Source organism: Brachyhypopomus gauderio, chromosome 19 (assembly GCF_052324685.1).
Source record: "Brachyhypopomus gauderio isolate BG-103 chromosome 19, BGAUD_0.2, whole genome shotgun sequence".
Classification (NCBI taxonomy): domain Eukaryota; kingdom Metazoa; phylum Chordata; class Actinopteri; order Gymnotiformes; family Hypopomidae; genus Brachyhypopomus; species Brachyhypopomus gauderio.
The window spans coordinates 14,842,434-14,855,770 of record NC_135229.1 but is presented as its reverse complement, the minus strand read 5'-3'; the positions used below and the strand labels follow the sequence as shown (position 1 = coordinate 14,855,770).

Sequence of the window (13,337 nt, the reverse complement as noted above, 5' to 3'; positions counted from 1 at the left end):
ACCACCTCCTCCACACGCCCTCCACCTACCACCCCCTCCACACGCCCTCCACCCACCGCCCCTCCACACGCCCTCCACCCACCCTCCACCCACCGCCCTCCACACGCCCTCCACCCACCGCCCCTCCACACGCCCTACACGCACCGACCCCTCCACACACCCTCCACCCACCGACCCCTCCACACGCCCTCCACCCACCGCCCCTCCACACGCCCTCCACCCACCGCCCCCTCCCCAAGAGAGCACTGTGGTCAGCATCTCTGGGTCCTGAGGTGCCGCATATGAAATTGAGCTTAACTCTTGTTTTCACCTCAAGCTGAAAGAGTATCTGTTGGTGTGTTGGCTCTGAAGAACATGATATGCTGTATGTGTGTGAGTGTAATGGGAGCCGTCCTCGCCGCTGAGAGGCTGATGTGTTGTGTTGTTTTCGTTTTTTCGTCTGCGGCCTGGCGCAGAGAATTTTGCTTTAATTCACACAGGCAGTTCATTAAGTGAGATAATACAAGAGCACAGAGGGGGTCTGTGGAGAGGGCAGGACTGCTCCCACTTCCTCCTTCAGCTCCACAGAGACCTCCTTCTCTCCTCCTGCCCCCTCTGGACAACACATAGAGCACAAAGCGTACACAGTTATACACATCCTGTCTGAACCGCAGGTAGGGAGGGTGTGGGCCGTCAGGAAAGAGTGTGGAGAACTTTGGGCAGGAATGAAAGAGTCAACTCCAGCTGACGGATGGGAGGCCTCACAACTTTCATCAGAATCAAATTAGGATTGTCCACCCACCCCGTGGAGCAAACAGTGGACAACACTCACAGCCTCGGAGACTCTGACCTTAATCAGTGACGCTGGACAACCACAGAGGGCCAAATATTCCACCCTGCAGCACTCTATCCAGACTTCATTTCCTAATTCTTGCGAGCTTTCCCAGTGGACACTTCAGCACGCCACATGAAAAAGAAAATGACCCTTAGCATGTGGGTCGTATGCCAGTAGCACCGGAGGTTCTGGGGGGGTGCAGACCAGGAGGGTGATGACCCGGTACCAACATGCCTGGCCTCCCCCACGGCCCCCCTCAATGCAGGAGCTCACGGTCAAATAATTGTTATGTATACACCCTGGTTACTCTTTGTGTTCATACAGTGTTAAAGGGAAGCAGGGGGGATTCTGGTCAGATCCCTTATGCGGTCACTTCTGTGGATCAGGACGCATTTGTCCCCACATAGCTAATTGGCACAAGACACATTTGACACTAGAAAAAGAAGATCTGACTATATGGCTACATCTTATTCATCAAACATGTCCAAACATCTTTTTTTTTACATCAAATCCACAACTGAACATTAGTTTTCTTACAGTGTTACACATATGCCCAAAATCAAATCAAAAACATGCTTCAAAATCAAATTGCAACATGTAAATAAATTGTGGTGATATTATTATTAAGCTATTGTAATTGTTATTTATTAGACTGTTATTATTGTGTTGTCATTTTTACTCATGCACTGATGGTTACAAAGTAAAAAAGAAAGTTATATTAACCCCTGAACCCTAGGGGGAAAAGACAGGCTAATGTTACTTGCCCCCTAACAAAACGATTGACCCCAGACTGACCCCATGGGAAAACCGTCTAGAACAGCCTCTTCTCTGTAAAAATATTAATTTGCAAATAAATATTTTATCATTTAAATTTATCTAAATAATATTATATACATAATGTAATATACATTATTCTACTATACATTATTCTGCATTATTCTATTCATCTAATCTAATATTATTGTGACGTTGGGTGCGAGGCGAAGGACGAGACACAAATCCAGCTTCACAGGCACAACGACACGTTTTAATGCATACAGGTTATTGCGCAATAGCGCACGCTAAACAGACACTTACACACGTAACGTGTAGACTCAAACATTAGACAACGACGAGCACAAGACACTGCGCGAACGCACATTAAATAGACAGACCACATCAACCCCACGTGATGACGAGACGAGCCACAGGTGAGACGGATAATGACAAGACGCACCCGCACCCACGGAGGTACACAGACGCAGACGAATAGACGCAGACAACGTTAACACACGCCCCAAAGGAAGGGTTCGGGGACCGTAGCGTGACAGACGCCCCCACCAAGGGCACTACCCGTCCCGGGGTGCCAACAGGACTGAGTGCCCCGAACCCACGTCGATGGGCGGATCTGAAGCGCCCAGTCCTGCGTCTGGGAGATGAACGCCCTCGGCGGAGAGTCCGCCACACACAGTCTAGAACACCCTCCCTGGGAAGACGGGGGAAAACACGTTAGACACATTTAACGGGACATTCACAAACACACACACAGGTACACTTACACATAGTGGCACGAAAGGGAAAAACGGGTTAGGCACACAAATGGGAAGACTTACGAACACTGGCATACACAAACATGAAACAGGCGCCAGACTACGCGCCAGGAGTAGAGCGATAAGGGGAGAGAGATCGGGAGCTGCCGGTGCTGCAGCGGACGGTCCTCCTCCGGTCCTCGCAGCAGACCCTTCGCGGGGTGCAGCGCGACCGGCGGACGTGCCGGGTGCAGCGCGACCGGCGGACGTGCCGGGTGCAGCGCGACCGGCGGACGTGCCGGGTGCAGCGCGACCGGCAGACGTGCCGGGTGCAGCGCGACCGGCGGACGTGCCGGGTGCAGCGCGACCGGCGGACGTGCCGGGTGCAGCGCGACCGGCGGACGTGCCGGGTGCAGCGCGGCCGGTAGACGCCCTGAGCGGACCGCCTGGGAGATCCCCTGCGGTCTCCATCTCCTCCTCCTCTTCTCCTTGGTCCCACTCCATGGACTGCTCCGGGCTGCCACCCCGGGAGCAGTCCATCCTCTCTCCACCGTAACGATCGGAGGATGGGACCGTCTCTGGTGTCCACCTCCCCTTCACAGTCCCAGCGGAACACTCAGAGGGAGGCGGACTGCCTTCCTCCTCCGACTCTAACTCCTCCACCTCCTCATCGTAGCCCACGGCGGGGAAGGAGCGTTCTGACGGAGGGTAATCATAGTCTTCCTCCTCCTCTTCCTCACCGTAGCCCACGGCAGGTGCGTTGCATTCGAACGGAGGGTAATCGTCGTCCTCCTCCTCCTCCTCCTCGCCGTAGCCCACGGCAGGAGCGGAGCACTCGGACGGTGGGTAGTCCTCCTCGTTCCCCTCTCCCCCACCATAATCCACTGTGGGGGCGTAGCACACGGAGGGAGGGTAATCCTCCTCCTCGCCGTAGTCCACGGTGGAGGCGGAACAAACCGAGGGAGCCTGATCCTCCTCTTCCTCCTCGCCCTCCGATTCCTCCCCCTCGAACTCGCTCTCAGGGGTCTTCTCTGTGGAGCAGAGTTCGAGGGAGCCGACCCTCAGGGGCGAGAGGTCTCTGGTGGGAGAGGGGTGTCGCTCCCTCCACATCCGCACCGCGGTCTGGCGGAAATACTCCGCCAGTTCCCCAGTGCTGGCCTCCCGAGCCCGGAGCAGCATGATGCTGCATAAAGGGTCCTGCTCCATAAGTTCGGGAGTAACGGTGGCGGCGCGGTGTTGGGCAGGAGCAGAGGCATGGCGGCGCTTGCTGGGCTTCTTGCCCTTCTTTGGCCGGGTGGTGTAGCCTGGCATGGCTTGTTGTGTCTCTGACGGCTCGTCGTTCTGTGACGTTGGGTGCGAGGCGAAGGACGAGACACAAATCCAGCTTCACAGGCACAACGACACGTTTTAATGCATACAGGTTATTGCGCAATAGCGCACGCTAAACAGACACTTACACACGTAACGTGTAGACTCAAACATTAGACAACGACGAGCACAAGACACTGCGCGAACGCACATTAAATAGACAGACCACATCAACCCCACGTGATGACGAGACGAGCCACAGGTGAGACGGATAATGACAAGACGCACCCGCACCCACGGAGGTACACAGACGCAGACGAATAGACGCAGACAACGTTAACACACGCCCCAAAGGAAGGGTTCGGGGACCGTAGCGTGACAATTATAATAAATGAATCTATTAATCTACTCAAAGGTAGCAGATTTTCTTAGCAAAACTACAACTCCAAGTGTTGGCACATTCTTTTAATTAATCCCAGGATTAAGCTGACAGTCTGTCTGAAAAGCATGACAGGAACAGGAAGTCGCATCATAACCATGAAGGAGATCTGGGGTTCACACTCCAGAGTCCTGCGGCTATGAACACTAAACTACAGCAGCAACCAGCAGAAATGCTGTCGGAAATACATGAATCCTTTCTGTAGTGTGTAAAGGACGCCAGAAATACAGATCAAACACATCTCATTAAACTACAATTTAGCTACAGTGAATCCCTCACAACACCGTGGAAATTACAGAGCATTTGTCTAAAGGCAAACACAGATTTGATTAGTGGTCATAAGTTGGAATTAAGTTCATGGGCCCCAGGAATGTGTTTCTGAAATGGCCAAGGACATACTCCAGCTCTTTGAGACCCCCAGATGGTAATCACCACAAATCAAGCTGAGACTTTGAGTTTATTTTGCTGTGGAGCACCAAGTGGGCTTTTCCACTTAGACATAGGCCTATCCTAAATATTTAACCAACACCAATCAGAGTGCGTCTGAGAGCCACCTCACAACTCCACAGAAGAGGCTATTCAGACGGAGTGAGTGGTCTGGGGCTCCAGTCACCTGACTGTGGCCCTGAGAGTCGCAGAAGGCACCTTAAACATGACCTCTGTGAAAAATGGGTCAGTGTGAAAAGAGCCTATTGGTTTAAAGGGTCAGGGGACTTTCTTCAGAAAATCAATTCAGCCCAAATACATTTCAACAATTCTGCATTCAGCCCACTAAGAAAAACATACAATGTCTGAATATTTTCCATTTTCCACACAAATGAAATATGAATTATAAAGCATTAACAAATGCCAAATGTCTGTATACTCGGATAGACCCTGTGAATTAATGTACAATATACAGTCATCATTCATCACATCTTGGTGCAGCACACCTGGTTAAAAATGTGAACTCATTCTGTAACGATCCTCTACAAAGCACACACACACACACACACACACACACACACACACACACACACACACACACACACACACACCTGCAGTAGAGCAGAGTCATTTACCTTAATAACAGGCAGAGCTCCATTTTGTCAGCAGAATTTGGTCTGTGGCACTGAGCCAACAGAGCAGGAGCTACATCAGTTCAGGCTGTCACCCCGTCACGTGACCAGGGCAACCCCCCCACCCCACCTCCACCCCCCGTGATCAGGGCAGGGGGCAGGAGGAGAACCAGCCACCCCACCAATATCATCTTTATCTGATCATGAGAGAGAGGCCTGATCAGCCCACAAATGGTGCCAGCGCAACACAGTGAAAGGGTTCAATCACTCACTGTACTTAAGGTTAGGGTGATGAAACTGATCACAGAACAGTGAAAGGGTTCAATCACACACTGTACTTAAGGACAGCACCGCTGCTGTAGAGCCCATGAATACACACTCAGTCTCAGCAGGAAAATATGACATTCAGCCACAAATCAAATGAAACTGATCACAGAACAGTGAAAGCTGCACAGAATCTCCCTATGGCTACAAGGATGTCCTAATGATTTTACTGTAATATAGTCAGCAAAGGTTTATCAGACCATATAACAGCTAAGGTTGGTCATAGGTGATAATTCACTTATTGAAGCCAATCCTGATAATAACACAAAGCGTGAGCAGATTGCTGAACACAGAAAGATACGCCTTATTACTGGGGGAGTGTCACACAGTTCATGAGCTCGGGTAAATAAGAGAGATCAAGCCTCAAATATTCCACGTTTTCCACGTCTTACTCCTTATACTGAAATAAAGTTTTGATGCCTTGAGTACTTCCTGTATTTCTAACACCTTAAAACTAAATAAAGTAGATGCCCACAAACAGGCCAAAATGCATGACCTTATTCTGAAGTATTTTATTATGAAACCACAACACAAGAGTTACTGACACGTTTCAACACATGTATTATAGTTGCACTGTTCGTATAAACTACTGCCATAATCACGCCAGTCTCACTGTTGTGAGCGGATGTGTCATTGTTGTCCTGGGAAGCTAAAACATGTCTGGTGGTCCTGTAAACTGATCTGGGATCAGGAAGGATGCGCATGGCAACAAATGGGCAATCTGTAGGCAGCACACCTGCGCAACGCTAGTCAGACTATCAAATGACCAGTAGGTGTAAGGCAGGTCTATCTAATAAAGTGACCAGTAGGTGTAAGGCAGGTCGATCTAATAAAGTGGCTTGGCATATGAACAGGAGGATAACCCGTCTACTGCAGGAACAACCCCAGACCTGTCATGAATCTCCTTCATTTTGTGAGTCAACACTTCTGTCCACATCACCCCTACACACTCCACACTCCAATCTGTTTGACTAAGCAGATTTGTTTCTTATTACGTCTAAATGAGAAATTATGATTATTATGAAGGTTATTGTTGATTATTATGAAGCAGTCCGAAACTTTTACTGACCCAAGTGATTAGATTAAATCTACAAAATATATAGTTCTTGATCCGTCCTTCACACCACGGGAATAATTTACATAATTTAGGTCAGTTTCTTCCACGCAAACATATTACATCCTCGGTGTTTGTGTTGGTTAGTGCGTTACTGGACCAGGACTGCCCGGGGCTCTGTGACCCGAGGGAGCAGCTCAGCGCGTCTTCTGTGCCTTTAAATCTAATTGTGGACCGGTCCTCCTGACACCGACACCCCCAACCTCGCTGTGGTATGAGCGAACCAGCCGTCCACGGGACCCGCGACTAAACTAACGCGGGGAGAAGCGAACACGACCTTTCTCGTTACCTTGTTCAAGTAGGGGTTGCGTGTAATGTCATAGCCCCTCTTCTGCGTGTACACGAACGCCCTGCTCCGCTCTTCTGGTTTGTGCATCTCGCGCTCGACGGATTCCCGTTTGACTAAAGCGCGTGCCATGTTTCCCCTTCCTTAAATAGCTGCACGCGCGTTTCGCCACAAGCGCACGCGTCTGCCCTGCGCGCGGGGATGGCGCACCGAACGGGTATAGGCGGCGGTATCGGTTCGGTAGTGATGCTGTGTACATTAAACAATGATAAAAATCGACAATCTGGGGTTAAAGGTACTGATAGATAACAAATTATATTATATGATAGATAACAAATTATATAAGTGCACAAGTGTTTAAAAAAAGCTATAGGCTACACCAAAATATTTGACTGTTGACATAGGACGTTACGTTGTTTATGTTGTTTTTAATAAAGAAAAAAAAAAACCAGCGTTGTTGTTGTCCTGCACATTTAATGGTTATGTATTTTAGTCACTGTGTATTTTAGTCACTGTGATAAAAAATATTTTTATCACTTTATATTATATGTTTGTTTATAATATCTTTTCAAGCTGTGTAAATTCTTGTTCATTTGACACTCGAGATTTATCAATTGACATTGACATCTCTATATGGAAAATCAACATAAAACTGAATTATCATACAGGATTGGTTGTTAGTGTCACATGACCTGTTGACAGCCAGAAGAGCAGGTCATGGCTAGAACATAGCCTTCAGCTGTGAAGGTCAGTCTAGTCAGCATTAGGTAATGGCCTCATGAAATACAACATGATTGAGTAAGATATCAGTGCTGAAGTAGAAGGGTATAAGAGCCGTCAGCAGTAATGATGGAGTTGATTACCTATGATTATTCATGAGGGAGTGATGATTATTCATGAGGGAGTGATGATTATTCATGAGTGAGTGATGATTATTCATGAGGGAGTTATGTTCCCGTATTATCTGTAGCACTACTGTACACCTGCATATTGCTTCTGTAGGGGGAGATACCATAGGCAGCAAACAGACTACACTGCATATGTTCAGATACCTACGTGTGTGTGTGTGTGTGTGTGTGTGTGTGTGTGTGTGTGTGTGTGTGTGTGTGTGTGTGTGCGTGTACGTGCGTGTGTGTGCGTGTGCACGTGCGTTTGCATGTGTGTGTTTGTGTGTGTGTGTGTGTGCGTGTACGTGCGTGTGTGTGCGTGTGCACGTGCGTTTGCATTTGTGTGTTTGTGTTTGTGTGTGTGTGTGTGTGTGTGTGTGTGTGTGTGTGTGTGTGTGTGTGTGTGTGTGTGTGTGCGTGCATGTGTGTGTCTTCTTGCTGATTCACAGGCTATGCAGATAAGGCAGCCTGCTGAGTCACTCTGACTGTGGGGCTTCCTGCCTGTTGGCTGTGTTTAAGCAGCCAGTGCTGGGCAGAGGAGCCCACACTCACCACCCTCATACAACAGATACTGGGCTCGGCTGTTAGCTGTGCGTTCACTGGAGAATACAGTTATTTTCTGGGAATTCAGACTTCTCAGACTATACTGCCCATGTTATTATGCAATATAATTTAAGAGAAGTAGACAGTGCTGACTAAGACAAGCATTTGTTCTAGTACATTCTAGGACTAATTACACAACTACGATAAAAACCTTGAAACACTTTTGTCTGCATATTCAAAGTTATTCAAAAATGCTGTCAGAACTGGTTTTAGATCAGGATATACTGCATTGGGCCTGTACATACACACTTTGCTGACTGTGATCAAGTGCTTTCATAAGCAATGCAAGGATATCCCTTGATGTGTGTGTGATGGGATCTCCAGACCCTGCAGCGAGTGTGTGGGTGTAAAAGATCAGGTGAGAGATTGGACACCACCCACCAGTTTTGTGGTGTTCGTCATTGAGTTTGTTGTTGCGGGAGGCACCAAAACACCCCCTGATTACAGAGTTTCTTAAGAGAGAACTAAGTGATACTAAGTGATATGTCAGTTGGGCGATTTTGTTATTCAAAAGTCTCTGTTGTAGCTGTTCTGCTATCTAAAACTACCCATTTGTATGACTGCTGCTTGGGTGTTTATAATGCGTTTGCCTTTGTAGGGGTTAGGGTTCAAAGGTCAGGGCACTCCTTGTGTATCACCCATGCGACATCCATTTAAAACATCAGAGAAAATATCAACAGTCTCCTCTCTGCAAAGCTCTCTCTGAACAAACATTTTTTCAGTGAACTGTTGTAATTAGAGGCCACCCAGTTGTTGTGTATAATGGCATGTTTTGGAGAAGGTTTTGGCTTCTATGGCCTGTGGATGAGTCTTCTTTGTTGAGGTATGTGTCTCAATTCACTTAGCGATATCGTCAGCACCAATAACCCACAAAACTGGACTAAAATCTCAGACTTAAGACACATTCTTTCAGATTTAGCACTGTAAATGTCTTAAGTCAAAGTTAAACCTTTAAAAAGAAGACAAACATTTGTGAGAACCAGCAGGGGTGTTCGGCTCAGTTTGGGGCCACGCCCTCTCCTATCTTTGTTTTATTTGACTGTTTATTCTGTCAAGAGAAATAATTAATGTTTGTAGGATCAGCTCCCCTGTGAAAATTTTCTCATGTCATGAAACAGCTGTTTCAGGAAGTGATCATATGACAGCATTGTGTTACAAAACAGTAAAAAAAAAACAGTCAAAAAGGACACGAGGCTTTAAGAGCAGCAACACAATACAGTAAATCCTCAGATGGAGAAATCTGCATTCCCAACCACAAAATCACAAACTTCCCCCTCTCTCTCTTCCTCTCTCCCTCTCTCTCTCTGCCTCCCCCTCTCTCTCTATCACTTGAATCCATGTTAGAGGAAGAAAAAACCCTTGTTTGCCACTTTATGGCACTTTTACATTTACCACACACACACACACACACACACACACACACACACACACACACACACACACACACACACACACACACATAGACACCTTGAGATGGACTTGGTAGCCTGGAAAACATACACACTGCACATGAAACAAATCAGTCAGATTGTGGTTGATTTATAGTGTGTTAAAGGAAAACTAGATTTTCATATCATTTTTATAAAAATCATATAATATTGTCATCCTTGCATGACAAAAATGTCACAAAACATTACAAAGTAGCTTTAATGTATATACTTCAAGAATTATATTTATGAGAAAATGCTAAAGATGCCACATATAAGTGAATACAGGTTCACACACAGAATGCAATCACATTCAGCGAACCCCATTATCGTGAAGAAAGTTCTGGACATTTTTTAAATTTTCCATTGAGGCCACAATGGACCTCAGAGGAGGAACAGCTCTAGAAACCAAAGTTGAACAGAGTTCACCAAAAGGTCTTTTAGGTCCTTTTTAAACTTAGTTAAGACACATCTATATATATATATATATATATATATATATATATATATATACACACACATCTCTTCAGCAGTACAGCTAATGTTTTACTTCCTGTTGATACAAATATAATTCTGTGATATTTGGAGTATAATAACTGCTCTTCCCCTGTCTGATTACACACTTAGACATCTGCCAACTGGTCACAGATCTCTACCCTGTAATTAAACACAGGAATTCCTAAACCTTGCCTTCATCCCAGATAGTGCACGAGACGATCTGATGATCAGGGATCAAGGATCTACTGCTACAACACAACTGTTTACCTTCACCATCGTAGCAGAAACCCCAGGCTGTTCTGAGATCTGCAGTTACCGTTCTAGTAGCCCCGGAAACAGACAGTGAGGAAGGAGCCTGATTACTAAGGATTACAGGTCTTCATCTAGCACAGTCAGCGCAGCCACCTGGTCCTGAGGCAACACACACACACACACACACACACACACACACACGTGCTCACATGCATACACACATTCAAGTATACAGCACAAGTAAACATGCACACATGCAGTAGACACACAAACAGAGAAAGAGCACTTAAACACACCTGCACACACCAGTACAATCTTTTGCTGTCACTAAGACACAGAAACTGGTACTTACAGCACAGGAACCACTAATTGGTGCACTAAACCTTAGTCACATTCTCTGCCTTATGCTCACTTAGCAATTTTAAAACACACTTTTTGCAAAACATTACAGTTCCCTACATCAGACACAACATTGAAAAATGAAAACCATGTCTTCCTTTTACCCGAATTATCCAAACCCAGTCGTCACAGGTAAGAACACAGGTAAGAACACTTCAAGATAATTTTTACAAATCTTTAGTAATCACAGCCTGATCCCTATAAAGATGTCACAAGTTTAGTTTTGTACAACAACAGAGTCCAATACTGCACAGAGATGATGAAGAGGAGGACAAGAATGAGGAAGAGGATGAACAACAATAATGGATGATATCTAAGCCACTTTGGTTGACCATGTAGTCCAACCTAATCTGTGTTGCTACACTGTAGCATCATCTGTACATTTCCAAATGAAAATAAATAAGAATAGATCCTCCATGCTTTACCACTGAACTCAGACCTGAACTTTGTATACCACTGTACTACTGTAGTGTAGTACCACATCAGTAGTTATAGTAACTTACAGTAACGTTTCATTTTATGCTGATAAAATGTTCACATGATGATTTTACAGAAGTAAACTACACCTTGTGTTATCCACCCCAGAACAGAAAGAGACCATCGTCAACATGGTCAGAGCAAACAGCAGCATACTTTTATGACAACTTCAACAGCACATATTCACTGATGACTCTGACAGTGTGAAAAAACTGATCTATGAATATGCACAACTATGATCTGCTGTTCTCTGATACTTTATTCCAGTGTCCAGTGCTAGGACGGCTCATAACAGCAATGGTGTGGTACGATGAGCAGGTTACTATGAACAGTGCTGTTGTGTGGAATATAGAAATGCCTAAGGAATAATCCAGAAACTGCACCACATCGAGGATCAAATGGGTGGATATATTGTATGAGTGATGACAGGTATAGGAACACTTTTGCTGACAGCTGCTGTGGCCCCTCCCACTTCTTGATTCCCTCCCTATTCCCCACCCCCAGTGTGGCTCCTCCCTCCTCCACCAGCCACCTACATCTCCACCGCCCTGGGCAGCTCATTCTGGGGCATTCCTGAACCAGATGAATTTCACACAAACCAGCACTCATCAAACACAGACAAGGACTTCTAGCAATCCATAACAGACGTCCGTTGCTTACACGTTCTTATATTTATTTTGTTCTCTATTGTTTATATTGTTGCTGTTGTGGTGTCCAGTGTTGACCAGAGGGAGACGAGACTGCCTTGTGTGTCTTTGTTCGGTTTATCCTTGACACAGTCACGTTTGGCGTCGCCAGCGGCTTGAAATCATGCATCTGTGAACATGCTTTGTGAAAAATGCTGTTGTAAAAAGCGCTATATAAATACATGACTTGACTATGATTTATGTGTAACACGAGGGTGTTGTAGAGCAATAGTGAGGTGCAGGCATGTACTGAGAAGATAGAAATTTATTATAGGAAAATCCATATTCACTGTCGTTTAAACAGTCCAGGGTCACATTATGAGAGCCATCAGAAACAGACACAAATCCAACACAAATACTTCGGAGACAGGAGAAATAACGCACTTCAGGACAAACTCTTACAATGAACAGCGTAACACGAACAGATCAGGGATTGGTGCAAACCAGAAAGTAGCACAGACCAGTGTATATAATAATAACCAGCCAAGTCTAACTGAGAACACTGGGTATACACAGGCTAACAAAGTGAATGAACCAGACACACATGAAACCAATAACGAGGGGCGGAGTTACAAATGATGAGGCGTGAACACAGAAAGGATAACAAAAGCACATGGAACACGGAAACAAGGACATGACACATGGGGGCGGAGCCAAGCATGACAAGATGCTTGCAGTCAGCCAAAAACTGATAAATTGGTTGGTTTTTGGTGTGGTTGATCACTACACAGATTAAAAGCATGCCTTTCAATTGTCTCTTAACCCTAGAACTGAGGAAAACATTATTGCAATTCTGATGATATAGAAAGAATAAAAAGGTTTTGTTTCCTTGCCTCTAAACTTTGTGTGTTCATTGTCAAACAAACATGCAGAACCCACTTTGATAAAGAACCCCCTTTAATGCAGAACCCCCTTTGATACAGAACCCCCTTTAATGCATAACCCCCTTTAATGCATGCTGTCAGCCATTTACAGACAGGTGGGCTTGAGCATGTCACTTGAACCCACAGAAGAACATAAATCATTGCCTTTCAAATGTTTGTGGATGTTTTAAAGACTAAGAAAGTCTTTTTTATGATTGGCTCAGTCATGTATCATAACCCAAACCTAACCCTAACCCTAGAATTGAGGAAATTAGGGTTTGACTGAGCCCAGTGTGTGATGTCAGAATGAAAACGTTTTCATTACCTCTGTCTCTCTTTTTCTCCCAAATGGAAAAGCATTGAACCTGTTTTTTAAACTTGACTTTTGCTTAAC

General features: G+C 45.8%; 1 protein-coding gene and 1 long non-coding RNA gene across 2 annotated transcripts in view; one reads left to right on the top strand and one right to left on the bottom strand.

Moving 5' to 3' along the window:
• Positions 1–7,043, bottom strand: part of me1 (malic enzyme 1, NADP(+)-dependent, cytosolic) — a 73,072-nt gene extending 66,029 nt beyond the window's left edge. Inside the window, exon 1 of the mRNA XM_076981594.1 lies at positions 6,855–7,043. Coding sequence (XP_076837709.1) covers positions 6,855–6,983 — 129 coding nt within the window. The 5' untranslated portion in view covers positions 6,984–7,043. The remainder of the gene's footprint in view (positions 1–6,854) is intronic.
• A 1,709-nt stretch (positions 7,044–8,752) lies between these two features.
• On the top strand, positions 8,753–12,812 carry LOC143483172 (uncharacterized). The gene is made up of 3 exons (XR_013122424.1): positions 8,753–9,164; positions 10,470–10,641; positions 10,970–12,812. It is a non-coding gene; the product is annotated as an uncharacterized LOC143483172 (long non-coding RNA).
• The last annotated feature ends 525 nt before the right edge of the window (positions 12,813–13,337 follow it).